Source organism: Bombus impatiens, unplaced genomic scaffold, assembly GCF_000188095.3.
Source record: "Bombus impatiens unplaced genomic scaffold, BIMP_2.2 scf_0707, whole genome shotgun sequence".
In the NCBI taxonomy this organism is placed as follows: Eukaryota; Metazoa; Arthropoda; class Insecta; order Hymenoptera; family Apidae; genus Bombus; species Bombus impatiens.
Window position 1 is genome coordinate 87,215 of NT_177126.1, and position 27,007 is coordinate 114,221.

General features: G+C 32.4%; 2 protein-coding genes across 5 annotated transcripts in view; one reads left to right on the plus strand and one right to left on the minus strand.

The window, feature by feature from the left end:
* LOC100745027 (protein angel) overlaps nucleotides 1–4,245 on the plus strand; it is a 30,622-nt gene extending 26,377 nt beyond the window's left edge. The window contains exon 6 of the mRNA XM_033322884.1: nucleotides 3,609–4,245. Coding sequence (XP_033178775.1) covers nucleotides 3,609–3,998 — 390 coding nt within the window. The 3' untranslated portion in view covers nucleotides 3,999–4,245. The remainder of the gene's footprint in view (nucleotides 1–3,608) is intronic.
* Nucleotides 4,246–9,208: 4,963 nt separating this feature from the next.
* The window catches only part of LOC100745149 (DENN domain-containing protein Crag), a 44,095-nt gene continuing 26,296 nt past the window's right edge, over nucleotides 9,209–27,007 (minus strand). For 2 of the 4 annotated variants that reach the window (XM_033322881.1, XM_033322882.1), the window contains 13 exons: nucleotides 23,801–23,892; nucleotides 20,949–21,199; nucleotides 20,478–20,666; nucleotides 20,279–20,407; nucleotides 19,944–20,193; nucleotides 19,696–19,843; nucleotides 19,397–19,597; nucleotides 16,447–16,671; nucleotides 12,424–12,668; nucleotides 12,068–12,326; nucleotides 11,572–11,973; nucleotides 9,945–10,117; nucleotides 9,209–9,552 (listed from right to left, as the gene is read on the minus strand). In XM_033322881.1, the coding sequence (XP_033178772.1) occupies nucleotides 9,416–9,552; nucleotides 9,945–10,117; nucleotides 11,572–11,973; nucleotides 12,068–12,326; nucleotides 12,424–12,668; nucleotides 16,447–16,671; nucleotides 19,397–19,597; nucleotides 19,696–19,843; nucleotides 19,944–20,193; nucleotides 20,279–20,407; nucleotides 20,478–20,666; nucleotides 20,949–21,199; nucleotides 23,801–23,892 (2,701 nt within the window). In that variant the 3' untranslated portion in view covers nucleotides 9,209–9,415. The remainder of the gene's footprint in view (nucleotides 9,553–9,944; nucleotides 10,118–11,571; nucleotides 11,974–12,067; nucleotides 12,327–12,423; nucleotides 12,669–16,446; nucleotides 16,672–19,396; nucleotides 19,598–19,695; nucleotides 19,844–19,943; nucleotides 20,194–20,278; nucleotides 20,408–20,477; nucleotides 20,667–20,948; nucleotides 21,200–23,800; nucleotides 23,893–27,007) is intronic. The other 2 variants (XM_012390065.3, XM_033322883.1) reach the window with 2 other exon arrangements.

The following is a 27,007-nucleotide window of genomic DNA, read 5'->3' on the forward strand; positions in this document are numbered from 1 at the left end:
CTGCTTTTTCATGGCCAAAGGTTTTTTTTTTTTATTTATTTATTTATTTAAATTTTACAATTTGTCCAGTAGGACATTTGGTAAAATATTATAGCGGTATACTAACATGTGGATGGCTACCCCCAGCGGGTTACCATCATCGTGATAGCCAAATGTGACGAAGGGCAGGCACTCGTCCCGGGCGTTCGAACTTGGCGATTATCTTACAAGTCTTGGAACGATTTCTCCGCCAGTTCTTCAGTGTACTCTTCCCGATATTCAAATCGCTACCTGTCAGACTTGCATGTCCATCATTATCCAAACGTTGCAATACTTTTAATTTTATTGCAATAGTCAATATATTTCGCTTACGCTTACAACACGATTTGTAGTGTACTTCACGTTAAAGCAATAAATGGAAGTAACATTTAAAATGCTTTTGAGATCACTTGAAAGACGCTGCCCAAATGTTCGATAGGACTGATTGACGTAATAAGGAAAGAAACACAATTTCCTCCTTGTACGCATTGCTTCCAATGGACCATACCATGGATGAAGATATGATACATATGTAATACATACATTGTATGTATAAGTTTTTTTATAACGCCACAGATGTACGGAATCCAGTATTCAAAAATTTAATATGAATAGAAAATAAAATTAGTAAAAGAACGACTACTTAAACAATGCAAAAAGTGGCAAAAAGTAAATTTAGTTGAAAGAAAGTGAATAATGACGGAATATCTATCTCAACAATTTTTCTTCTGATCAATGTTTTTCATATTACTAAAAATGTGGCCGATTAAAGCGGAGGCCTAAAGCGGAGTCTACTGTATTAGTAAAAAACTGTACCATTACGGTGAATTCTCTCTGTAATTATGTGTTCATAGCAGCGTATGCGTTGGTTTTGGTTGGCAGCCGCCTTATGCTGGCCGGATAAAATAACGCTTAACTCAAACCTAATTGTTATCGTTTGTTTATAGGTAGTTTATATAGATTGGGGTTATGTGTACTTTATCCAGCCAGCACATTGCGCCGCGAGGCACCCAATACTAACGCATACGCTGTCACGGATTATATCTTTTATAAGCTTATAGGCACGGATTATAGGCAGAATACACTATAGTGAAACCCACAGTTTTTTTTTGTGAACATCTTGTAAATTAACACGTTGGGTGCGGAGTCAATGTCGATATATTCTCCGTTTGGCCGGCGCAAAGAGCTGAGCGCGAGCTGGCCAATATGATGCATAAACAGAAGATAACACGTTCAACACGACTGTTTTGTTTTTCGAGCATTAAAAAGTCGATGTCTAAGAGATGAACAGATGTAGGCAAGCCTCGTAACAGTAAAGACATAATTTGGAAGCAAGAAGTTTCATCCTGTTTTTTACTAAGTTTTATCAAATTCTATTTAAGGTGGTGTTTTACAAAGTTCTTTAGTTGATTTATTATTTTAAAAAATACTTGTTGTCCATAATACTACCATGTCGAGAGGTGATAGAGATACGTCAATCAAATTTATTGTCACCATCGTTCAGTAAATGAAGCAATGAAAGAGACTTGTTAGATACGCAATGGTCCGATGATCAAAATGTAGAATGGTTTAATCTAATTGGCAACCAACCAAATATCATTCCTTTCATAAGTGCATATAATGACAAAAAAAAAAAAAAAGAAAAGAAAGGGAAAATACTACGGAAATACAGGATTGTACTAAAATCGAGGATATTTATAAATTGTTTGCTGCAGACGAAATTTTGGAAAATATAAACACACAAACAAATATCTGTTCTGCACAATCGACGAAGACTTCTAAGCGTTTGGATAAATGGATACCAGCGAATAAAAACTAAATAAAGCGTGTTATGATGTTGATTTTACAGATCGGGCTGATCAAATTTCCATCTGTGAAATTATATCGATCTAAAGACCTTTATTTGCCCAAACATTCCCATGAAAAATAACGAGTATTTCGATCGGTTCGAAACTTCCCTGAGGATGCTGCATTCTGAAAATAATGAAGCGGTTGATACATCCAATCGTTTATCAAAGATTCAATATCTCGTTAATGCTCTAAATGAAAATTTCAAACGATATTACGATCCACAAGAAATGTTGTGTACTGGCGAGTCATTGATCCCATTTCGTGAGCGAATCGTATTTAGGCAATATCTAAAACAGAAAAGCTGTATATATGGCATAAACGCATTCAAACTGTGCTGCGAATATGGATACACATATAGCTTCCTTATTTATACTATATTACAAAATCTGCTGACAAAGAAAATACTTCACTGGATATTGCACTGCATTTATGCAAGGATGTATTTCATAAAGTTCCTACATTTATGTGTCGACGATTGATATAGGAATTGACGAATAAGCTCGTTAAAAAAAATATGCAAAATTGAAACACGGAAAATATATTACTAAAGAAAGTAATGATGGAATTACAATATGGAAGTAGAAGGGTGAACGTGACGTTTTAGTCCTTTCTACAACAGTACAATGTCAGTCCCTAGGATCTGACGGCGCACCCAACGTGTTAAGGCTGACCACCCGTTATATGTATAAGAAAAAATTGTTCAAAGGACAAATCATTTTATCCCAAATAGTTTTACAAAAAAGTTTTATTTAAAATTCAATGGGATTGGTGTTGAAGATAAATTTCCGAACAATTACCTACAATATGTACAATGTACAGGATGTTCAAAAACAGTTTGTCATGGCTTTGGCAGATGCTCCTATACCTTCGGATTGGTAGGGGTTTGTCAAAAAATTGATCTTAACCTCGAATTTTAAGGTCAAATTTTTTTATTGCATCATATAATACTCGTTGCAAGGATTGAAAGCCTCGAAGGAACCATGATCATAACCCTACCTTTCTCTTGGAAAAAATATCAAAGTTTTATTAATTTTAATATCTTTATGTATATATAACTGATTTTATTCGTATGTAATATATTTACATCTCACAGTAGACAAAGCTTACATACTCTATTATTGATGAAGCCGCTGAGAATTATTCTTTAGCACATAAAATGTATTGACAATTGATAAGGTATGTATAATGGAAAACCGTGTACGGTCTACAAGTCCTAGATTGGAGTTAGGTTGTGGTTAGGTTGGTCCATCCAGATTGGTATGAAATTGAGATGATGATGTTTAAGTAGACGCTTCTTTAATTGGCATCCTATTTTTTATATGTATGTAAGTACCATAGCACTATATTTGCATTTGAGTTATTAAATCTCACAGGTGCTTTCTTCTCAATTTTCTAGTATTCCTGTTTTTATACAGGATGCTGGTCAGAAGGTTTAGGTAGTTTGTTATCTTTATTTCGTAACTTTTTTATTTTTTTATTTTCTAAGAAAAATCTTAAAGAGAATTTGACCCTGAAATTTAAGATCAAGGTCGACTTTGCGGTCACTTCTCTTAACGGATCTACATCAATGGAAACTAAAGATACAGACTTACTTGCCAAAGCCGTGACAAATAATTTTTTTACACCCTGTATATATATCGTATTAAGAGTTCTGAAATATGATCGTGTATTGTTTCTATTCGAGTTATATGCGTAATTTACAAAGTAAGAAGGTAAATTGAACATTTAATCTGTTGCAGTTGGAAAATAGCGAACACCACAATGTAGATACTTCAGAAAATAATTCATCAAACGTTTGCGAAGTGAAAGCAGATACAACTGATTTTCAAACAATAGAAATTGCACATGATTATCGTGTTAATTTCTGTTCTGGCACCTTAACTCATCCTTTCCATTTTAATAGTGTATACAAACATCAAAATTGTCACGGAGAACAAGAAGCTACAACAAATCAGGGCAAATGGATCACTGTTGATTATATTTTTTATAGCGATCTGGAACTTCTTGAAGTATATGATTTACCCACAGCCACGAGATGCAACACTTTACCTACAATACCTAATTTTGCAGTTGGAAGTGATCATTTGTGTTTAGCAGCTACTTTTAAACTACGTAAAAGCAAACTTTAGAACTTTTAATATCATGATTTATAATATAGTGAAAAGTTATTATATTATAACCTTGAGACAATTACCTTTTTTACACTATGTATGAAAAGATAATGTAAGTAAGAGATACTGTACAGAATAGCCACGTTATTTTGTATAAAAAAATTAAAAATGTTACTATTTTCCTTTATTGTTATTGATAAATATGGAAAACATTGTAGTTTGTAATGATTTATTACATTAAATGTGACATATATTATACCTTGTAGATTAAAATATTGATCTCGGGTACAGAAACCAAATTTAATACAAAATTATTGTTCTTTAAGCGTATTACCGTTTCTATTACTATATTCGTACAATGGCTACAAAAAGTATTTGTACCATTACATTTATTCTTGCATTTATATACGAATTAATTAGATCCGACTAGAATCAATTTTTTATTATTTAGTAGTATTTTCATATGTATAAATTATAAATATGTGGAAATTTGATATAATTTTTTTTTATTATTCAATTTGTACTTTGCAATTTGTCCAGCTGGACATTTGGTAAATTTTTCTAACTTGATTGCTAAATAACATGTGGATGGTTACCGCCAGCGGGATACCATCTTGGAATAATTTGATACTATGGCAATGAAATGTATGTAGAATCTAAGAAAAAAATGCTTCATTGGAGAATAAGGGTGTGTACCTTTTGTAGCTACTGTATTCCCTAATATCATAGATATTTACATTTACCATAATATTTGGAACAATATATTTAAAAACGTCACAATGTTTTTATAATAAATTCCTTAATTTATACCTTTATAATTATTGAAACATTCGTTTACTTGCTTTCTATTCTGCTAGACACTTATCAAAGAGCGGAACATGATTATGTTCGAACGTGAAGTCAAAAATTTTAGAACTTAAACTCAAATGGACCACAGGTTCCCGTTGTCCAGCCACTCTGAAATTTTGTACATATTATTTTCTTACTAGGTATCACAATCTATGAGAGCAAGACTAACAAAAATTCTAAGAAAATTTTTGACCATACAGTTTTTGATCCAGTGCAAAAAAAATAGAGAAACTTTATCATAAGAAATCATTAATATACTGTGGAGTTTAATTGTGATGTTTCACAATCTTAATCAAACTTAGATGCTATAACGTACTTCCATTGTCAAAATTCCGACAATATGTAAAATTTGTATACGATATGAAAACGAAATATTGTCTGATATTATTAGTAAACATTTCTTATTTAGTGCAGAATTTGGGTTAAACTTGGAGAATTTTCGTATAGCGTTTGTTAAATATTCCAGCAAAGATTTTGTCTGAATACTTTCTTGTTAATTATAATCATTTCTTCAACAATCTAACGACTATTGTGTACACACTACTACACGCGCATGTTACTTGCGAAACGAGAGGACCGATAGAGATTTGTGCTACACACTGGTCATTATTTTGTTTATCAAAAGTGTTTTATAATTCCAACGAATAATTTTCATTATGAAAAATTCAGCGCTATAACGAAATAAATACGAGAATTTGTCTAAATGTAATTTTATATTGACAGAAAGCGATTTAATTTCTAACAAATGACACACATTATTTACTCGATTTCATAATATAGTATTAAAAATTGTATGCTTTACAACTTTTGGCGACTTTGAAGGATTATGAATCGTTAAAGTTGTCTACTGTTTTCTAAAGTTGTCTACTTTAAAGTCGTCATTATGTACATACAAAGAAATAAAATGTAGCAGTTTGTTAAAAAGAAACGAAATTACTACCAATGAAATAAAAAGAATATTTACTATGCATTATGTCGTAATAATTTACGATCTTGCATAAGTTGAACACAATTCTTTGCAACTGCAACACAGCTAGCTGGTGCGTATATCAGCATTGTCACTGTTACATCGAAGACACGGGAAGTGGTGAAATTAAGAAATCACTGGTCGTTTCGTCGCGTCGTTCGAATGATTTCGCGTAGGTTTAAAAGTTTCACGAGTAAGATAAGAAAAATTCAGACATTAGATATGCTGGCAGAGTTTATTATGTGAATTTAACAGAGTGACGGTTAAGAATGTTAGAACAGAGTGTCGAGAGTTGATTTTGGGAAGGTTTATAATACTATGGGTATGGGTTTGGCTCTTATGGAAGGGTGACGCCGGGGGTGTCGCAGTGGTCAAAGGTTTTTTTTTTTTTATTTATTAAAATTACAATCAATTCTCGCGTTGAGAATTTTCAGTAATTAGGTCAAAGGTGGCCATGCTGTTACTGTCTTCTGATCTTGGGATACTGTTTACGTTGTTGTTTTCGATGGCCTGCAGCATGTTCGTTAGGCCCCCTGGATTTTCTATTGCTAATTTATGACTATGTCATATCGGCATACATCAAAATGAATGTTGATGAAGGAAAAAATGTGGAGATCAAAGAAGAAAGATCTTTATCCTTACCGAATGTGTCAATCAGATGGAAAAAAATGAATGGAATTTCGTTAGCATTACAGATTTGCAGAATCTTCCTAATCTAGATAGTATTCTGATTTAAAGAAGTTTTTCGTAAATTCATGTAAGACGGAATGCAGCTAGAAAGATCTCAAAACTGGCAACCTCTTAGAATATATTTTTTTTAAACATTAAAATTCTAATTCTAATCCTGTTCCCTCAGATGCCTTCGATTTACTTTTACGCTTTTCTTATTATACTATAATTATCTGTACAATACTGATGCATAGGTAATGACATTAGAATCTTGGCTGCACGATTCATGGCATAGTTGATAAAAGCTGATACATCACCATAAAATAAGAGTTTCCTAGCGGTCGATGTAGATGCTCTATTGGATAAACAAATCGAGGAAGAGTGACGAAAAGTGATCTCCCCACGCGATAGTCACTCTTAGTCATAGTCTCAGTCTTAGTTCTGGTATCGATAGACCCTTGTGTGACGCGCACGTGACTTCCGTGTGTCCTTAACAATAACCGTAGTAAAAGTAGGCAATAAACTAAAGAAGTCCTTCAACTCTAAGAAAGCATGCTGGAAACAATGACTCGGAAACGAAAAGCTCGGATATTCTACAGAACGGTCGAAGTTTCTTGAAAATAATGTTGTAAGAAATATGCAGATTTCAAAATTCTCACTCGGTTTATGTTATAACACGAACAATGTATGGCGGAACCGTAAAATTGAGCCGTTCCATCTGGTTACTGCCGATTAGAATTACACTTTCTTCGTAACCGTATTACAGTTAGGGGTGGGTACGGTAAACACATTGAGCATGGAAAACGCCAATTCACGTCTTACCTATAAAAAATTTTTACTACTATTAAATAAAACAATAAAAAATAGCAATGGATGCTATAAACAAAATGTTATGAATGTATTTTTACATTACGTGTTTGAATAATACGAAACAGTTATCAATATGTTAGATATCATATTAGTCGCTCGGAAAGTTCGTTCCGATTTTTAAGAAATTTGGTCGCCATAAAAAATCATATTGAAAAGTTTGCTAGACGCGTGTTCGTTCAAGGTTCTGGGATTGCCCGAAGATTGCCTGGAAATATACGGCAGCATATTTTGAAACAAACTGTTGGCATTGAAAAACAAAAGTATCCAAGGAGAAAATGCCGCGTATATACTGCAAACAAAAGAAGGGACGATACACGATATATTTGTAAATTTTGTTTAGTACCTCTGCATCGGGGAAATTGTTTTCAAGTATATCACATTAAAAAACGTTACTAAAAGTATCTTTAAATATGTTCATTGATTTTTAATAAAATATTACACTTGTTAAATGCTATACATAGCATTATATACTTTTTTGAATCTTTTCAATCACTGGAAAAATACGCGGGAATTCAGGCTATATGCTTATCATAGCATACCATCTTCAATGTGTTAATATTCCTAGCTGAAACGTGTTACATTTTTTATAGTCATCGAGGGACAAGGATTAATTGTAAAAAATGTATTGACGATAAAACTCATTTATGTAAAATACCATGACTGACTTTTATTTATGTTTTACATTCATAATTTAATAGCAGACGAATACACAGTATTTTATTGTACAAGATTCATCATATTGAAAAGTGCAGAGCATCGTTATATTAAATTATGTATGCATAATATAACAGAATTTTTATGAACCAACCTATTGTATAATTTAACGAAGAATTATACGACAAAGTGATGTTACAGATATTACATACATAATATTATGTTCTATATAAGTATTTCTGCATCAAAATACTTTTAAAAATCAATGTTCAGCAAAGTAATATATTTCGTTGCAAATATGTCCAATTAGAATCGAATAATACATCTTGAATTTTAATTACAACAGAAAATATTCAATGGCGTTCCATTTAATGTCCTTCGATCAAACACTCCTCCTTATATTAAAATACTTGACAACTGTCCATAATAACTAACAAATTGCAAATACGTATGTATAAAGTATAGTAGATGAAAATTTTCAAGTATGCTGCACATTAAATCTTTCGTAAAAATAAAATGATATGCAGCAAACATAAAATTGCATAGCAAAGATCTAGTTTAAAATATTAATTTTCGTAAATACTCGTAAATAATTATCATTAATCGTATTTTAAGACCTTTTCCATTTGAATACGTTTCGTAAACTATTTTGCAAATATTATAGCATAATTCGCAAATATAAGTGCTAGAAATATAAGCAGCATTTCTCATTTCATCTCAAAAGTATAAAAACATGAATATTGTCCTTCCAACTAGACCAAATTAAATGGACTTTGGCAAAAGGGTTTTGCTGCAACGTACTTAAGTTAAAATTAACATTGAAATTGACGTTCGTACGCGCGAGCGCGTCTATTCATATTTTTATGTCGCAAACGATGTTTGAAATGTAATAAAATAATTTGAATATCGAGGATTATATGCATTCTTCATCACTGTGAAAGTACCAACTAAAACAAATGAATTCATAGTTTTTAAACCAAGTCAGATTCTTTGGTACTGAATGATTTTCCCTATCGCGTTGATACATATAACTATGAATATTCACATTTTAATAACAAAGTATATATGCAACTATTTTCTAAATAGAAAATTATTGATAGTAATCGCATATTTTAAATATGAAAAGAAGTATACGTCATTCTATAATCAAATATTTAATATTTACGACTTCAGATAAATTTTACTCTTTTATCTTTTTATTGTGAAAAAAAGTGTAAAATTTTTAAAACGATGCTAATCACCAATTTTTATTCGAAATTAATGATCATAAATACTTATCTAAAATGTATAATTTACTATCAATTTTGACATCTTACGTGTTTTGTTCTACACCAAGAATCAGGCATCACAGATAAATCTGTAACACCTCTCATGAATGTACTATTCATTCTTACAATATGTTACACCATCTTTCTCAATTTTAACTTTACACACTTAGTTGCTTAAAGTAATGTCTGCAAAATACTGACATCATCGAGGGCGGAGCGTCAATTTTACACAACAGTTTCTCTTCTTTTTCTGTTAATCTTTCCAAAGATAGTGTGTATTCTCTATCGAAAACACCTAAAACAAATAAATCATTCATATAAATATGACAATGGTTAATAGTTATTTATTAGATATTCTAGAGGATGTTCGATTCAATTATTCGTTATGCCAGGTGATTCTACTCCTCTAGATCATTGGAGATGCAGAAACTGGAGATATGCAATAAAGTAATGAAAATTTATCAATCAAGATTGTACATTTTTTCGTAATTTTTCGTAAATTCGTTACATCGCTTATTCTTTATTTGTAGTTATGTAATTTCACAATAAAAAGTAAATAAAGGGAAAGGAATATGCACAATGTTAAACGTGTAGATATGTATATAAAGTCGGGTCCACTACAGAAGTATTCCAATGATTACGAATAATAAGACATATTCTATGCTAATTTAATAAAAACCAATATACCTTGGTCAATATTCCCTCTCCCCAAAACTGTAAATGCCAGAAACAAAATATCTCGATATATAGAAAATAGCGGTTGATTAGTTGATTGATTTTTATTTCTTTCTAAGGCCACTCTTTTTATAGGTTCCGCTAGATCATTCCGACGAACATTCGTGATCACTGACTGCATTAATCTGGAACAAGCAAGGATAATATTTATATAATTATAAACGTATTTTATATCTTGTAATCAAGTAAATAAAAAGGAGAAGTAAAGCAAGCTCTGAACTAAATGTCACTGAAAATGTGTAGGCGTTGACAAGAATTATAAATTCGTTTTGTCAACTATACAGTAATCTCTGTTTGACATCGGGTTGTTTGATTTTACAAAAAGACAATGTGATTCTTACAAAGAGATATGATCACATATATAGCGACGGGAAGCAACAAAACAGAAAGAAACGCAAGACCTATAGATGACATTGCAATTATCGAAAAAAGGAGAACAGTATCGATAGGAAATATGTAGAAATCCTTGTGAGTTGAACAAAAAAAAAAAAAGAAAGAAATGAAGAAATATGTACAATGTACATATATAGTAAAAAATATGTAGTATATTAAAACAGAGTAATATATTCTACGGCACGTAATATGATCTTTACGAATATGAAAAGAGTAAGAACGATCTATATAGTACAATTTACAATTCAATGATCTATGATCTAACTTTCAGTTGACCTTGAATCCCAATATGAAAATAAAATTGGCGAACTTCAGCCGATTTTAGGGGCAATAGAAAGTTTGCCGGGCGCGGCGTGCAATTATGTATCCTCCATCAATTTTCGTTGTGAAATTCAAAGCCAATTGAAGCTTATTTTATTATAGCTCGCTGAATTCGTCTTGGTAATAACGCACAAAAGGAGACTTCAACCCCAATTACTTTGACCTTGAGATATGTTGTAGGGAGGAAGGAATCATGATTTAAAAGTTAGTATAATTTAGATGTTTTGAGGGGACCGTTCCCTTTTGTGCATAATTACCTTCGTCTTTTTTAGTCGCTACAACAGAGTATACAAGAAATACACGCTGTCGTTAAAAGGAAGCTAAGAAACTTAGAAAATATTTGGCACTAGAAAAATTAAGATATATGAATTGAAAGTGGAAAGTTTGATATATGTATAGATTTCGTACTCGAATGAATTTTATCCGTCGATTTTCAGATAAAGCGTTATCATCGTTTGTTATTTAATTGAAAAATGAAGAAGAAAAGTCAATTGCTTAGTAATGAAAAAAATCTCATTTTTCTGTTTAGTATATTCATGAAAAGTATACCCTGTCACGACATCACGTCTGTGCGTCCAGAATACGATATTTATGTCGTTAGTATTATTTAAAGTCGTATGAACTGTTCAAGTTATTTTGTAATTACTTATCTTGATATATGCTAATAATTTAATAGATAAACTTGAAAGATTTTATCCTTGCGGTATGAATTTTGCCATATAAAAGTAAATGTACTTTAAACGGTTGTTCGAAGATTATAGGTAATATTAGATATATCATATGTTTGCCCCAATAAAATAGGAAATTCAAGGACAACATGTTGCCGTATATTATATTAATATGTATTAAAGAAATTTTAACTTACGTTTTGTCATCTGCGATGTTCAGTTTCCATTGAAGATACATAGGCAAGCGATCCATGTGAAGCCTTTCATTATCCCACATAGTTTTGACACCTACAGCACTGTAATTTATCTGTTCCTTTTTCTTATCGTTGCCTAGCCACAGATCAGGAAGGTGACTCATTAAATTAATTCTTTCGAAATACCATATAAGATTCCAGTATACGATTGGATGTTCCTCGATAAATTTATGTTTAGTAAGACACGCGTCACCTTCTTGACTTAAAACACTTTCTAGTTCTTTCCTTAAAACTAGAGGATTCAAGTATGGCACCGTAATAGGTTCTAATAATTCTTTCGGTTTATCTAATAATTCAACCAAAGCTCCCATTAGAGGGTCACTCTTCTTTTCATTTTCCTCGCATCTTTGTAAATATGAAAATGCACAAATAATATAACGCAAGCAATTTACAGAAAGATTATACTCTGCCAAATAATAACTTAATAAATTTTGCGTACCTATAGTCTAATATCGTGATAGTAAGTAGAGGTACTGTTGCTTTATCACAGTACTGACAAACTGTATTTAAATTTGAATCTTCTGGTTGCCAACCGGCCATTATTTCTTCGTCGTAAAGGATAGAGGCGCAATGATGGCATCTGCTCGCGCTAGAAAGTACAAGCTCAATAGCAATCCGTTCATCTAATTCTCTCGATCCTTTTGGATATAAACATTCGGTCAAATCGTATAACGTATAAGGATCTAGAGTTCCATCTCCTATTTCAATACAACAAGCGATTATTTAAAATCCATGTTTTACACTATACTTGTTATGATCTGTTTTTATAGAGATAGTAAACTATATGTTACAAACCAGATACTTTAAGAGGCTCGTTTCTGTCTTGTAAAGATCCATCCGTCATCGAATCCAACGACTCGTGTGATGCTCCATGTGGTATTTTACACTCGCGCTCCTTTATTTTCACAGGGGTACTTGTCGCAGAGATAGCTTCCTTGATCTCGTCAAACTTTTTTACCACTGTTGTAGCAGCAGATTTTAGACTATTTAAACCACCGAGTATTATTTCATTGGATTTCTTTCCTGTCAAACTAGTAGGACTGAAATAAATATTTTTCTTGATGTTGACTTGATGTAACTGACTGTTGATATTAGCCTACCTATATTTATAATGTACAAATAATGTAATGTAAAAATCAGGTATGTAAGTATGAAACTGGAATTTGCCTATAAATGGCCCTAGCTGATAATGTAGTTATCACTAAACTGCGTCATTGATGCCAAAAGTCTTTGTTGACATTTCACAAACATTTTCGACTCGGAACAATACAAGTTTCATACAACAGCGTAGTTTGTAATAGCGTTGAACATGTCAAATTTTGTGCCTGGAAACTACGATTTGCGGACAGCATTGATTTTCTGTTACCATTTGAAGAAAACTGTTGCAGAATCGAATGCTTGTCGAAGCTTACGGTGAGCATGCTCTTGGTAAATCACAGTGCTTTGAGCGGTTTAAAAAATTCAGAAGTGGCAATTTTGTCGCGAGAAACGAAGAACGTGGAAGACCACCGAAAAAGTTTCAAGACAGCGAATTGCAAGCATCGTTGGACGAGGATGACGCTCAAACGCAACAATTCCCTGATCGATTAAACGTGAGACGAGAAGCCGTCTCCATACGTTTGAAAGCCATGGGAAAGATCCAGAAGGTGGGAAAATGGGTTCCACATGAACCGAATGAAAGACAGCAGGAAAACGGAAAAACCACTTGCGAAATGCTGCTCGCCAGATACAAAAGAGTCATTTCTCCACCGAATTGTGACTGGCGATGAAAAGTGTATATTTTGAGAATCCTAAGTGTAAAAGATCATGGGTAGCTCCAGACGAACCACCGACATCGACTACAACACCAAATCGCTATGGACGGAAGACAATGCTTTGTGTTTGGTGGGATCAGAAGGGTGTGATCTATTATGAGCTGTTAAAACCTGGCGAAACCGTTAATACCGCGCGCTACCGACAACAAATGATCGATTTGAATCAAGCTTTGCGTGAAAAACGACCAGAATATGAAAAAAGGCGACACAAAGTAATTTTGCTTCGTGATAATGCACCATCGCATACAGCAAAACCGGTCAAGGAAACGATCGAAGCGTTCAGTTGGGAAATACTTTCGCACGCGGCTTACTCACCGGACTTGGCTCCGTCCGATTACTATTTATTTGCATCGATGGGACACGCACTTTCCGACCAGCACTTCGCTTCTTACGAAAATCTACGAAAATGGCTCGATGACTGGTTTGCCTCAAAAGAGCGACAGTTTTTTTGGCGTGGCATCCACCAATTGCCAGACAGGTGGGAAAAATGTATAGCTAGCGATGGGGAATACTTCGAATAAAATATTTCAAATCATTTTCATACAATAAACGTGTATTTTCTATACAAAATATAGAATATTTCATATTTACATACACAGTTTACATACACGGTTTCATATTTACATACACAGGATTCGACCAAATAACATGTGCAAACAGGTAAGAGGCGATTCATCAAGAAAAGAACAACAAGAAAATACAGAATAAAATGTCTTCGTCCGAGGCTTAATTTTCAAGAAAATGAATATTTGTCAAGTATGCTTGACTTCGTTAATTATCGACTCGGTATGAGTAAACAATCAGCAGGCTATGATTCTACAATACATGCGAAAATATGGAATACAACTTTTTCACACAAGGCCTCATTTTCAAGAGAATAGAATTTGAATATTTTTAAGAATTGATTCAATACACGCGTATGATAAACAAATTTATTTTTCTCGATTTATTTTCCCACGTGATACGACCTCCTGTCGAATAATTATCGCTGTCCAGCCCGAAATTAGTTATATTTAAATAAATGTATATTTGATTTTCTCGAAAACGAACAGCCATATGAATAAATTTTATTCTACATTTTCTTCTTATTTTTTCATAAGAAATCACCTCGTCTCTACTTGCACAGGGTGTTTGAAAATGATTTGTCACGAGCACGGTAGCGTTATTCCACACTTCTAGATCTAGATCGGTGAAAAACTGCGAACAAATGTACTCATTATGAGCATCAAAAGTGTCAAAGAACCGGATCGTCACCCAAGCGTAACTCGAGCGTTTTTCTGGAAGACAATGTTAAAGTTCCAATAGTTATGGAACTCACTTTATTTGTAATGTGCTTACATTTTGCAGTCAGATGCAAGGAAAATAGCATCTATTGCATACATACGTAAGATCGATCATTACAGTAATATATATCTTTTATCTTCCTGTTGATGATGATGATGATGATATCGAAAAATTAGAGTTTCGAATACAAGTTATACCTGGGCCACCTTTCACACGGTTACGTCCCGTGCGAAGAAATCGTATAAGGAAGTCGTGCAAAGATTGATTTGTAACAAAAGTATAAAACTTGCGTTAAACTAGTGCAAACTATACAAGAAGCAATTTAAAATATAGATATGCATTCGCTAGAAACATTTTATTTAATAGACATATACATATATTCAGTTTAAGAAAAGAAGGATTTCATATTCTTGTACAGGATATGTATGATTTTCAGCAAACTAATGAATGTGCAACCGTGTAAAATTAACTATAACGAGTGAAGAAAATCGCTCAAATGTGAATAAGACGCGTTAAAAAATCATGATCTATGAATGAAACGTGTTAAGAAACCGTGTATGTAACCATGAATCGTGTAGAAAAATACCGTATAAAAAGGGCTGCAGCAATATATAAATATTTTCAAGTAACACATAATTTGATACGAGTAATTTTTTTAAGCTAAATACGTAAAAGATACAGAATAATAATAACAATAACTCGGACGAAATGATAGAAGATTTAAAAGATGCTTTTACAAACTAAAATGAGGCGAATCAAAATAGGAGAAGAATAAAAATGTTGCGTTTCAGGTTTTGTTTATCAGTAACATGTAGAAATGACTTAAAATATCCTTGTGTTCCAGCAAAGCTCCACACAGACGAATGTGGCCAATCTAAGCAACGAAGAGGATAGTAATCTTCAAACCCAACGAAACATATTTGACAACTACACTGTAATTAGCAGAAAAGAAGACTGACATTTGATATCGCGAACAATCCTATACTTTATAAGAAGATTCGTAAGTTATCCCTGGCTATTCACAAAAATCTATAATAGAATAGAAGAGGTACCTTTGGGGGGTAAACGAAATAAATTATCTTATCATGATTGAGCTTCAGAGATCTCTAACCATAGATAAACATGTCTTACAACGCGTTCTATTATAAAACGCACTTCAACGTACTACAGAATTAATGAGCCTAGATTATGTTCCCATTGAAACCAAGAAAAGTTGGTCTAATGTCTGTATATATACATACATACATACGTACGTACGTACATACATACATACATACGTACATACATACGAGTACATGTATGGAAATAGAATAGTATTCTACCCTTAATAAAAAAATTCATTACCTTCTAATACAATGTTTAAATACACAACTATTTTATTCACTCACTATTTATTTACCGAAACTGTTTTTAATGAGCTACTTTGATATAGAATTCGTCCATTTGATAAATTTTTATTCGATAGAATATTCTTCTATTTTTAGTGTCCAATTCTTTTCAGTTCATTCTTTTTTAAATATTTAATACCTACACAATTACTTTAATAATTATTATTAGTAAATAGTTAAACCTTTTGTATAATTATTTTAATCAATTACACACAAAGTATTAAAAAGTAATAACAAGAAAACTAAGATTCGATATTGTCTATTCAGTTATTTAATTTAACTTAATAACTTTATAGGATCATGATAATAAATATTAGTAATGTCTACCTTACCCAAAACTCAACTTCAAACTGGAGCCTAAACTTGAAAGACTGGAAGTAACGCTGTCCTTTTGAGACCAAAGACTGCTTATTTCTAGCCGTTCTCTTTCCTTATCTTGCTCACTTTGCTGTGCAACAGAATGTGGCATAGTTTCACTCCTCTGCAAATGTCCACCTATCGCGACACCAGTTTCATCTACCGTTTGATGAAATGTTGCACTACGAGGCAAAATATTACTGCAATATAAATGTAAAGAACAGTTATAGTAATATTAAAAGAATATTATAGTAGTATATTAATACTGTAGCAATATTACGTAAATGTTGTTAGCAGAATTTTTTGCCGTTAATATATTTTTCCATATTTTTTCTATATGACATTTAAAATTTCCTAGTTTAAGTTGTAATTTAACCATACTCCAGATCAAAATTGTTATTTTCTTATTGCATGTTCCAAAATATGCGTTTATATTATAATATTATTGCAAAAACGTGAAGCTATGCTTTATAACGAACTTTAGAGACTTACAATTAGAAGAAGAAAGTTCCTAATGAACATACATGGCAATATACATTATTTATCAAAATATTTTCCCAATGCAATGGAAGAAAACAGAAAAATCAATAGAGTAGTAAATTAGTCATAATTCCAATATAGTGGATTGTTTTCTCATCCAGTAATAACTTCTTTTCTAATTGTCTTTTTTATTCATTCTCAATAATCTATCTAATAAAGATATAATCTTCGAAGAACCGGCAAAGCTGAATGCAACGAATAAAATAAAATCTACTTTTGTCTATCGTTTATGTAGTAAAAATAAAACTCTGAATGTAGTTTGTAAAAAAGCCTATTCTTAATTCTATTTTGCACGTTCATTTTTACATAATAACATTTCAAGAATATCTAATACCTGTCTCCAGTTACGTCACTTTGTTACGACACAATAAACAAATTTGCTAGCATTTCATTATAATAATACTAAAGAATATCTTAAATTAAAGTTGACTGATTTCAATGGGGACATAATCTGATCGATATCGATCTATAGAAACACATACGAAGGATAGATCTGCTGTTTAGTAAAGAAGTACAGTTACATACGTATATACATATATTTAAATACTTTGTTATGTTTATCAAATGTTCCTCTAGTAGTATCTATGAGATAGTTTTAAGATAGTTATAATTAAGAACTGGGTAAATAATAAGTAATAGATAGGAATAAATGTTCTAAAGAGTGAGTATTTTCGTAAGGTTGACAACCGGAAGCCATCCAAAGTCTAGAATTTGCATGATTCAAATTCGCAAGTTCCAAATGTCTTTGGAATAATACGATATAAATATTTACTATTAGAATGTGTTATAATAAATATAATAATATGTTACGAGGTATAATAGGTATTACAGGAATATAACAAGAGAAGAAACCCCAAAGTACCTAGAAGGGAAGATGAAATGGAAGGAGAGAAGCACGCTCGCCAGATTTAGATGCGGCAACGTAGCTAAGGCAAGGGAGCACTGGAAAGAGGAGGAAGAAAGAAGGTGCAGGCTGTGCAATAAAGGAGAGGAAGATATGAGACATATCCTGGAAGAATGTGAGGTAATAGGGGGACCAAAGGAACTGGAAGAGACACTAAAGGAGACAGGAGAGGGGCTAGCAGTGCTGAAAGAGATAATGGAGAAGAGAAGAGAATACAGCTAGAATCAAAGGCCAAAGAACGACAGGCAGAAGGGTTAGGGCAAAATAACAAAGTGCAATATAACATATGTCGCATTACAAGGTAGCATAAGTGTACTGTAAGGTGACTTAAGTAGTAATGTAAAAAAGTATGTAAACCGGAAGTCGTCCAAAGCCGAAAGGCACGGACTATGTTTAATAAATAAAAATAAAATAATATAATAATATGTTACATTAAAATGAGAATATTTCTCAAGCCAAATCTAATATATTTTTATAACATATGAAAAAATGTATCGATTAATAACTAAACAGGTATACACATATTTAGTTGTATATAAGAAGACACATACAGTTGCTCACAAAATTGTGCGTACACCTATTTTGTTAATGAAAATTGGCGGAAAAATGAATATAATATAAATATAAACATACACATTCAAAAGTATTTTAAGAAAATTTTTTTAATGAAACAAGCTATTTGTTTATATTTAATTGAAAATATAAATGTGCCGGTATTTTACTGACACAAAATTCAGCGTACGTGTTAATATTAAGGAATTATACCATATGAATAAATAAATATTACGCTTTTGGCTTTAACGACACTATAATCACCGCGATATGAGCTTAATGAGTTTTTGAATAAAGAAAGACGAAATTCTATCATCCTACAGAGAAGAACTAGTAAACGAAAAGAGACAGACGTTTGAACGCAAAAATTAATTATAAAATTGTATTTCGAAGAAAAATTTTTTACCGAGTGGTTGTTGATAGAATTCATTTCACTGGACAAAAAATTATAAATAATTATGAGTACCGAAAATTTCTTTTTAAAGAATTAACGTATTAAGACATACGAAGACACATAGAGGATATATGAAGATCAACTATGTTTTTTTTAAATAGAATAAGACCTTTTTATGCACCGATGCATCTCGGTACTCCATGTAAGAAAGTATTAAGTTGCTCATATCAGAAAACCAGCTCAAGAGATATTTATTATCTTTATTGTTTTGTTTCAAAAGCACGATTTACTGAAATATTTCCGGAAACAATTATTTTTTCAGTATCTTTTAATTTTTTAATTTACTAGTAAGATCTTTACTTTACCTCCTCGTATTAAAAAGATTCCTAATGCATATATGTGCGAACGCGTGTCTATGTATCCATAAGACGTATGTAACTAATTGTGCAATTTATATTTAAATAAAAATTTATCTTATTCTTAGTTATCTCGATATATATAAGTGCCAGTTACAAATTATAAAGATGGGACCTACCTTCGAAATAAAAGAGGTCCTCCTGGGCGTTCTTCGGTGTTGTTAAAAACAGTTAAAGTACTTGTGGAACAATTTGAATCATTCTCCTCGGAAGGTGAGACAATCGGAGTTTCGTCGTTAATTAAAGCACCTAATGGGTCATTTTCTGTGACTGGTGTCCGAATAGGACTTTTCAATGGTGATTCCAAATTTCGAATTATTCTAAAAATGAAGAGAAAATATATGTGATACATAAATATAAACGCCATTAATAAAGATAAAGCAAAATTAAAATTAGATAGAATAATGAAAAAAATTACCTTTGATTCAACGACATATTATCCAATTCCTCTGTCGGCATAACACTTAAAGTTACTGAATCTTTAACAATACTATTTTGCCGGGGAAGCTTTTTTATTTCAAAAGGTCCATATTCTGGTAGATCTGGGACAGAGCTCCCTTTAGTAGCTGCCAATGCAATGACGGGGAAAAAGCGAGAAAAAAAGGAAAAGAAATAAGAACCTGCATCTAAGAAAGCAATAATTCAACATAATAAATTAGTACTCACAATCACTGTGGGCAGCTTCCGTGTCTTGAGAATGAGAACTGTCAAGACTAGATCTAGAAAATGCATGTTCCATACTTGCAGTTTTACCATCGACAGATAATAATTCTGCATTGGAACTCAATCTTCTTCTAGCGCTTCTTTTACCAGCTCTCTTAAACAAAGCAGCTCCAACTATAGCGTTTCTTAATTTATTCCACATCAATTGACTGGAGTTTGTCATATCGGATGGCCAAGTTGCTTCGAGTACAGCCTAAGGATCATAAAAAAAGACATTTTACAACGGAATGCTACCAATTCATTTTTCTCAAAAGATGATAATATATGAAAAATCAAACCTTGTTATAAAATCCATAAGTGAGTGCATTTGGCTGAACTCCACTACGTTTCATATGAAATAATAATTTTACAGCTAACACAGGCTGTCCATAAACGCCACAAAGTTGCATCATAGCTCTATAGCAAACCTAAAATCGATACCTTCTACGGTAAGATTCGTTAACACAATTTAATTGAAAAACAATTGTTTAAACACACAAGAATAGAAAAATTTACTTCTTCGATAGGGTCAAGATGTAATTTCGGCATTTTGACTAATAAATCATAAGCTTGATGTAAGATAGTAGCCGGTTGATTCGAGACCTGTAGCATAGCCGGTAAATGTAAAAACCAAAGGCTGTAACAAGTTCCAAGTAGACATCTACCCCATCTATCTGGCATCGCTGCCTGAAAAAGACGCTTTAGGATATTACAAGAAAAAATATAATATAAGCTAGCAAACAACTTGATTCTCTCATAAAAACTACACAAGTAATAGATGAGAATCGTAATGAGGTATATTAAAGTTTATATATTCGCATAGTTCAAGTCACACAATTCATATTTTCTCTTTTATGACGTTAAAAATAAATGTTAGATATATGTATATAGAAACTGTGTTTTCATTTAATTTTGTTTAATGTTTGAAAATATATTGAAAACTATAACAATTAAAAAAAGCATATTTACTTGTTTGCGCGCCATTCTTTGTGCTACTTTAATTTCATGCTTGGTTCTACGTGCCATAGGACTTCCTGGTACTATTCCGAAGGCACTTAAATTCGGATTTCCTATGTTGAAATTCTTTTGCGGTCTTATTAAATCAGGATTTAGTTTAAATGTACGATATACTATCGGCGACTGATTTGGGCCAGCTTCAGGCGGAGGTATAAATACTGTCCGTTCGCTGTGCTGAGATTCATCCAGTTCCAAAAGAGGCACTAAAATATATATTCAGAATTACGAGACATGTTGCAAAGAATTAGTTAATTTCTAGTCTTACACAATACCGTAAAGGTTGGCTTACTTGGTACAAAACTAATAAATACGACAAATATGGAAAATAAATATATATTAAATAAGTAAAATATCAGTAAACTCAAAAAAATCAACTAACCCTAAGTATAATTCTGTACAAATAACTTTTTAGTCAACTCCAATTTTAAAACCATGGAAAAGCAATTGGCATTTTGAAAACGGCGATTACTTCGCTGTTTACACTATACAAATAATTGTCTGTATCATTATATATTATTCAAACACAATTTGCGTACCGTATTGAACTTTTCTTCGAATATGAATGACAAGCTGAAGATGATAAAAATATATAGGTTTATTGAGAAAGATATATTCATATCGATGTTAAGAGTCGGAAGGGACGACTACGTAGCCGGGATACTCTTAAATTATGGAGTTTGTTAGTACAATAAATCCAACGTTGTTAATTACATCGGTTGCCGAAAAAAAGTAGATGCCATGATGAAACAATGTCTGGCTAATACCAGAAGCCCTAGGAAGGTGATATGCCGACAAATCAACTCAATATATAGTTAACGCTAAGGAAATATTAATATCGTATCGCTCGTAACGCTAACTAATCGGTACATCTCTAGCGGCAAAGGTGGGTCCTCTGGACCGTATTGAACAGAATGTTATGCATATGGTAAAGGATATTGTACATATTCTGAAAACCGGGACCTACAAGTGTTCAGTGTAATTGTCACGAAGTAAGGAATCAAATAAGAATATCAACTTGAAGTTTTGTTTAGTTTCGATTTTGACGAAGTAAGAATCTAATCCTTCCCGATTTACAGGCAAACGAGAAAGTGGGAGCCAAAAAGTACTCTAGAATAATGGCTAACAGCAGTATGACGTATTGTATAGTGCTGAAGTAAGTTCAACTAGGACTTGTATACGTGATCTCGCAGAATCACCTCGTACATAGTCTCTTGTCTGACTGAACCAATTTAATCCTCGTTGCTACGCTTTTTATACCCAAAAATTAGAGTAAAAGGAGCTATGAAGATAGAAGAAATCTTTCCACTACATGGGATTTTCATGGAAAAGATTCTAGTTTCGATTGTGAGTCTTCCGAGATCCAAGCCAAGCATACAATCTCCAAATAAGGAAATTATTAGGGGCGCGAATACCCAAGCCGCGGATTGGGTCGAATCGGGATTCCAAACGTTTCTCAACACATAAGTATAACGCTAATTCTTAATTTTACAATCAGATCATGCACTTTTTACCTTTTAAATTTAGAACGATTTTCATATTTGACTACAATAAAAAATACGAAATTGCGGTTTATCTGAACATCGTCTGAAAATCTGTCGAGATCCCAGCCTGATCACAAGTATAATAGAATTCCCGATTCGACCTGAAACCGAAATATTGGATACTAGCACAGCTCTCGAAATTATGTGACACGAACGTAACATCTCCTCTTTTAGATGAAACATCGTTTATTACGATGCAGTGTTTGTTTTATGTATCTATATGTGAGACTTATCGTTAGGGTACACATATTAATTGGCAATTCGGTTGTGGGTTCCTGATGGTGTCTTATACGCGAGTTTTGGTTCAATTTGCAACCGCGATGAGACCAGGTTTTAAGCTGATGCTTTCAGTGTTAATCCGTGTATGCGATTTTTAATTTATCTTAGTACTTTTGTGACAAATGTATTGTGTCTCATTCAGAGTATCACTCTAGAGAGCATAAGGGCTCTTCGCGCGATGCATTCATACTTGATGAAAGGGATATAGTGAAGTCATAAAAGGAAGGGTTACGTAAGATTACCAACTAATCTAACAGTAGCTAGGACCGTATGCGTTCCACACGCACCTAAGCATTCGTGTCAATTGTTTGGGATCAACATCTATAATAGCAGTTAGTAATTAGCAATTCAATGATGAGTCACAAAATTTCAGCTTGCAGAATATAAGTTAAAAGCGAATTATAATAGCTTCTCTTTACAAATAGATAAATTTTGTAGATACACTTCAAAGGATGAGCTAATTTTCAATTCATATCATATGTGCCCTATCAAGTCTCTAGATCGTTATGACTATCAACATATCTCTAATTACTTGCTGCGTTCATGAAAAATGCTATACTTGAAGTGCTGATCAGTTTTACGACGCTACTATAAAATATATGTAAAACGAGGCGCACCCATCCTTTAGGAACTCACTGCAGCATTCGTTTAAAAAATCGCATTTTAAAAACGGTAGATGAAACATCGAAAAGTATGACCATATTTTTGCAAAGAGGAATTTACAAACTGAGAATATATTTATAACTTTCAATGTTATAAAATTAATTTTTCAGAGTAATATGATTTTATTTACATACGTGAGAACTTCCACTTTGAAAAAATGTCTGATAGCGACGTCAAAGAGTAACCGATTTGGTGTAAAATGACCAAATAGCCCAATTATTAATATCACTCTGATTATATCAAACTCGTATACATAATAATTTTTTATAGAACAACATCTATTCTAATGAAAACTATTACAAAATACGTGTGTATTCTCACCATTTTCTTCTTCGATGCGTTCGGTACATTCGTCAAAAAATGCTAAACCCGCCATGTCCATATCAGATACAAAACTCCTTTCTTCTATAAATCTAAAAAAATATCAAACACAATAATATATTGCAAAAATAATATTTATAGTCCATAATATATGTATGTAGTCAAACTTCAAAACTTCTTGATAGTGAAATGAAAATAATGCACATTGTATGTAGATTGAATGTATCGGTATTATGTATGAGGATAAAAGTATCACTCAATCCACATAATAAAACATTATTTTTAACTAGCATATGATCTATAGGTAATAATCACCGAACGTGAAATTAATTCTTATTACATTACTTATTGATAGTAATTAAATAATAGCGATGTACGAACGTTCTACATCATTCCAAATGGAGATTTTTTGAAACATTACTACAACACAATACAGGCACAGCATGCTTTCTTACTAATAATTACTAACAATAAAACAAAACAATATGCACAATGATATTGATAAAATTTCTGTGAAAGAAATTCAGAAAAGCTCACAATAATTATTATGTGTTTGACATCAAAATTGAAAGTAGAATTGTGTACTCTCTTGGTGAATAGAATATGACGCAATTAACAAATTTACTTTCAAAATTAATGACTATTTTACAGTAAATTTTTTTAACAAATCTCCGCAGATATAGAGGTACAAAATCACCTACCGTGTTATATGTCATAGCATATATACACTTGCTTTTTTCATATTCTGCGTGTTATCTAATAATAATTCTTTTATTCTTTTCGATAAAAAATTACTAACTTCCGAACATCCGATAAGTTTTATAGAAATCAAGAAAATAAGGTCATTAACAATATACAGTGACAATCATAAATATATATAAATTGGGAAACACTTTTGCCAATATATACATTATACATGGTTCGCAAGTTGCGGCTGAGATTTTCATTTTTCTGTTTGCACGTGTTAAAAATATAATTCTTAAGCTCTACTGCGGCATAAAATTTTGTTATCTGATCCTTTTAACTATTAGTAAAAAAAAATATAAAATTTTAAACAAAGAAAAACTTAATCCTTTATTTCTAGAGTATACGTGTGTTTCGCTAAGTTCATTTGATTATCATATATAGATAAGCATTGTATTTGTAAAATGTAGTTAGGAATATTAGTTTTTGCAGATAGAAACGAGTCATGGAAAATATATTACACGCACACAGCGCAGCGCCTAGAAATTCTCCATCTTAAAAACGAAAAATTGGTTTATCAAATTTCAGAATGCATTAAAGTTTCGATTAATGCTGTCCATCAAACCGTCCATTGAAACAGATAGAAGTTAACGTAAATGTAAATAACGAAACGAAAAGCCCACGGAGAATAACATCGTCTGACAAAATTTAAACACGAATGAGCACACAAATTAATGTCTATACTGTTCGCGGCGATGTCTGATTGAATTTCGTTTAAGAGTAACTTTTTATAAATCGAGAGAATCATAAGGCGAGGAGACTAGCTCCCATTAAAGAACATCTTCTCTGGATTAAAAAATAATGGACTAATGTAATTACATTAAAATTCGCCATACTCGTTTTATATGAAATGGAAAAAGTTACGAAAAACATAGAGCGAATTTGAAATCCACTGTTAAAGAAAGAGGTGGTTCTGTAATTGTCTACGCTGGAATGAATGAATACGAATGGTTCTGGTGCAATTTACCATATTAGTAGTATTATAAACTAGCATCTCTATGTATGTAAATATCTTGGATAAATATTTAATTCTTTTCATTTAAGAATACATAAAAACGATTGAATTCCAGGTTGGCAACGATTCCAAGCATATGTCCCAAAAGGCGAAACGAATTTGTAGGAAATAACAGTTGGAGGGATAATGTTAATGTTGTGTGTCGGCTAGCTTAACAGTTGGCCCATTAAAATCCAATATTTATTAATTAATTAATTTATTAATTAATAAAAAAAAACAGAAATTAAAGCGAAAAAGGTCAAATGTATAAACAACTAATATAAAGAAATCAAGAATGCTTGGAACATTTCGTTTGTTTCATTGATTTCATACCTCGTCGCTGTGCTGAGTTCATATAAAAAAAGGTGACCCAACGAAATATTACAATAGTTATCTATAGTAAATAAGTTGTTTATATTATAAAATAAACTATTTTCCATGTGTTTCCCCATTTAGCTATTTCCCAAATATCTCTTTTATTTTTAATTTGTTACTTTTTACTAACAATTGAACGGAGTTTGTTATAAAAGCTTCGCGCCATAAGAAGTAGAGCTTACGAATTACAGGCGCTTTTAACCGATTTTAACGTATGCAACGAAAAAAAGAAAAATCTTAATCGCTTCTTTAGAACGATGTCTTATATCTATATTGATAAAATTCTTTTCCTATGTATATGCTTGCCATTGTACGTACAGGGTATAAAAAAGTTATCTCTGCATCGGAGATGTGCCAAAAAGTAGTCGCGAAATTGGCTTTGATCTTGAAATTCAATTTCAATTTTTTTACTGCATCATATTCTACTAGTCGTGACGATTAAAAGTCTCAAAGGAACGAAAGGTCGCAACTTAACCGTTCTGTTAGAAAAAAAAACGTTAAAATTTCATTAATCATATATACATATATGCTATATGTATATGTAGTATATAGTATATGTGTATATATATGTCGGGTTTGCATTAGAATTAGGGTTAGGGGCGTGAAACGAATCTTCGTTTGGGTTACACGTTGTCGTTATGCAATAGAGAAGACATTGACTAGTGCAAATACGATTGTTATAGAGCCGGACAAGTAACCGTGGTAGTTAGGCACTCGAGAAACTAATGACAATGATCCTAGGTTCAATAACGAATCCGCGGTCGACGGGATGATAGATGAACGTACTCACAAAATCTAAGTCGGATGCATAATATTCACTGGTCGTAAAGGGTTACTTCTTTCATCAGTGAGATCGCGATCGAGATCGAGAATGTCTTTCCCGTCCCGATGATGCCACAGAGGAAAACTATAATGGGGTGTGTCTAAGGACACGAGATCATCGGATTCGTCGAGAAAAGCCTTCGTTCAGAAAGTAAGGGAAATTGGCGTTGTTGCTAATTGGTCAATCTCCATATCGGTGATTAGAAAAAGATGCTAGCCGCCCTCGAGGGAAAGTTGCTAGTGGGAGACGCCGCTCGTTGAAAAATAGGTCT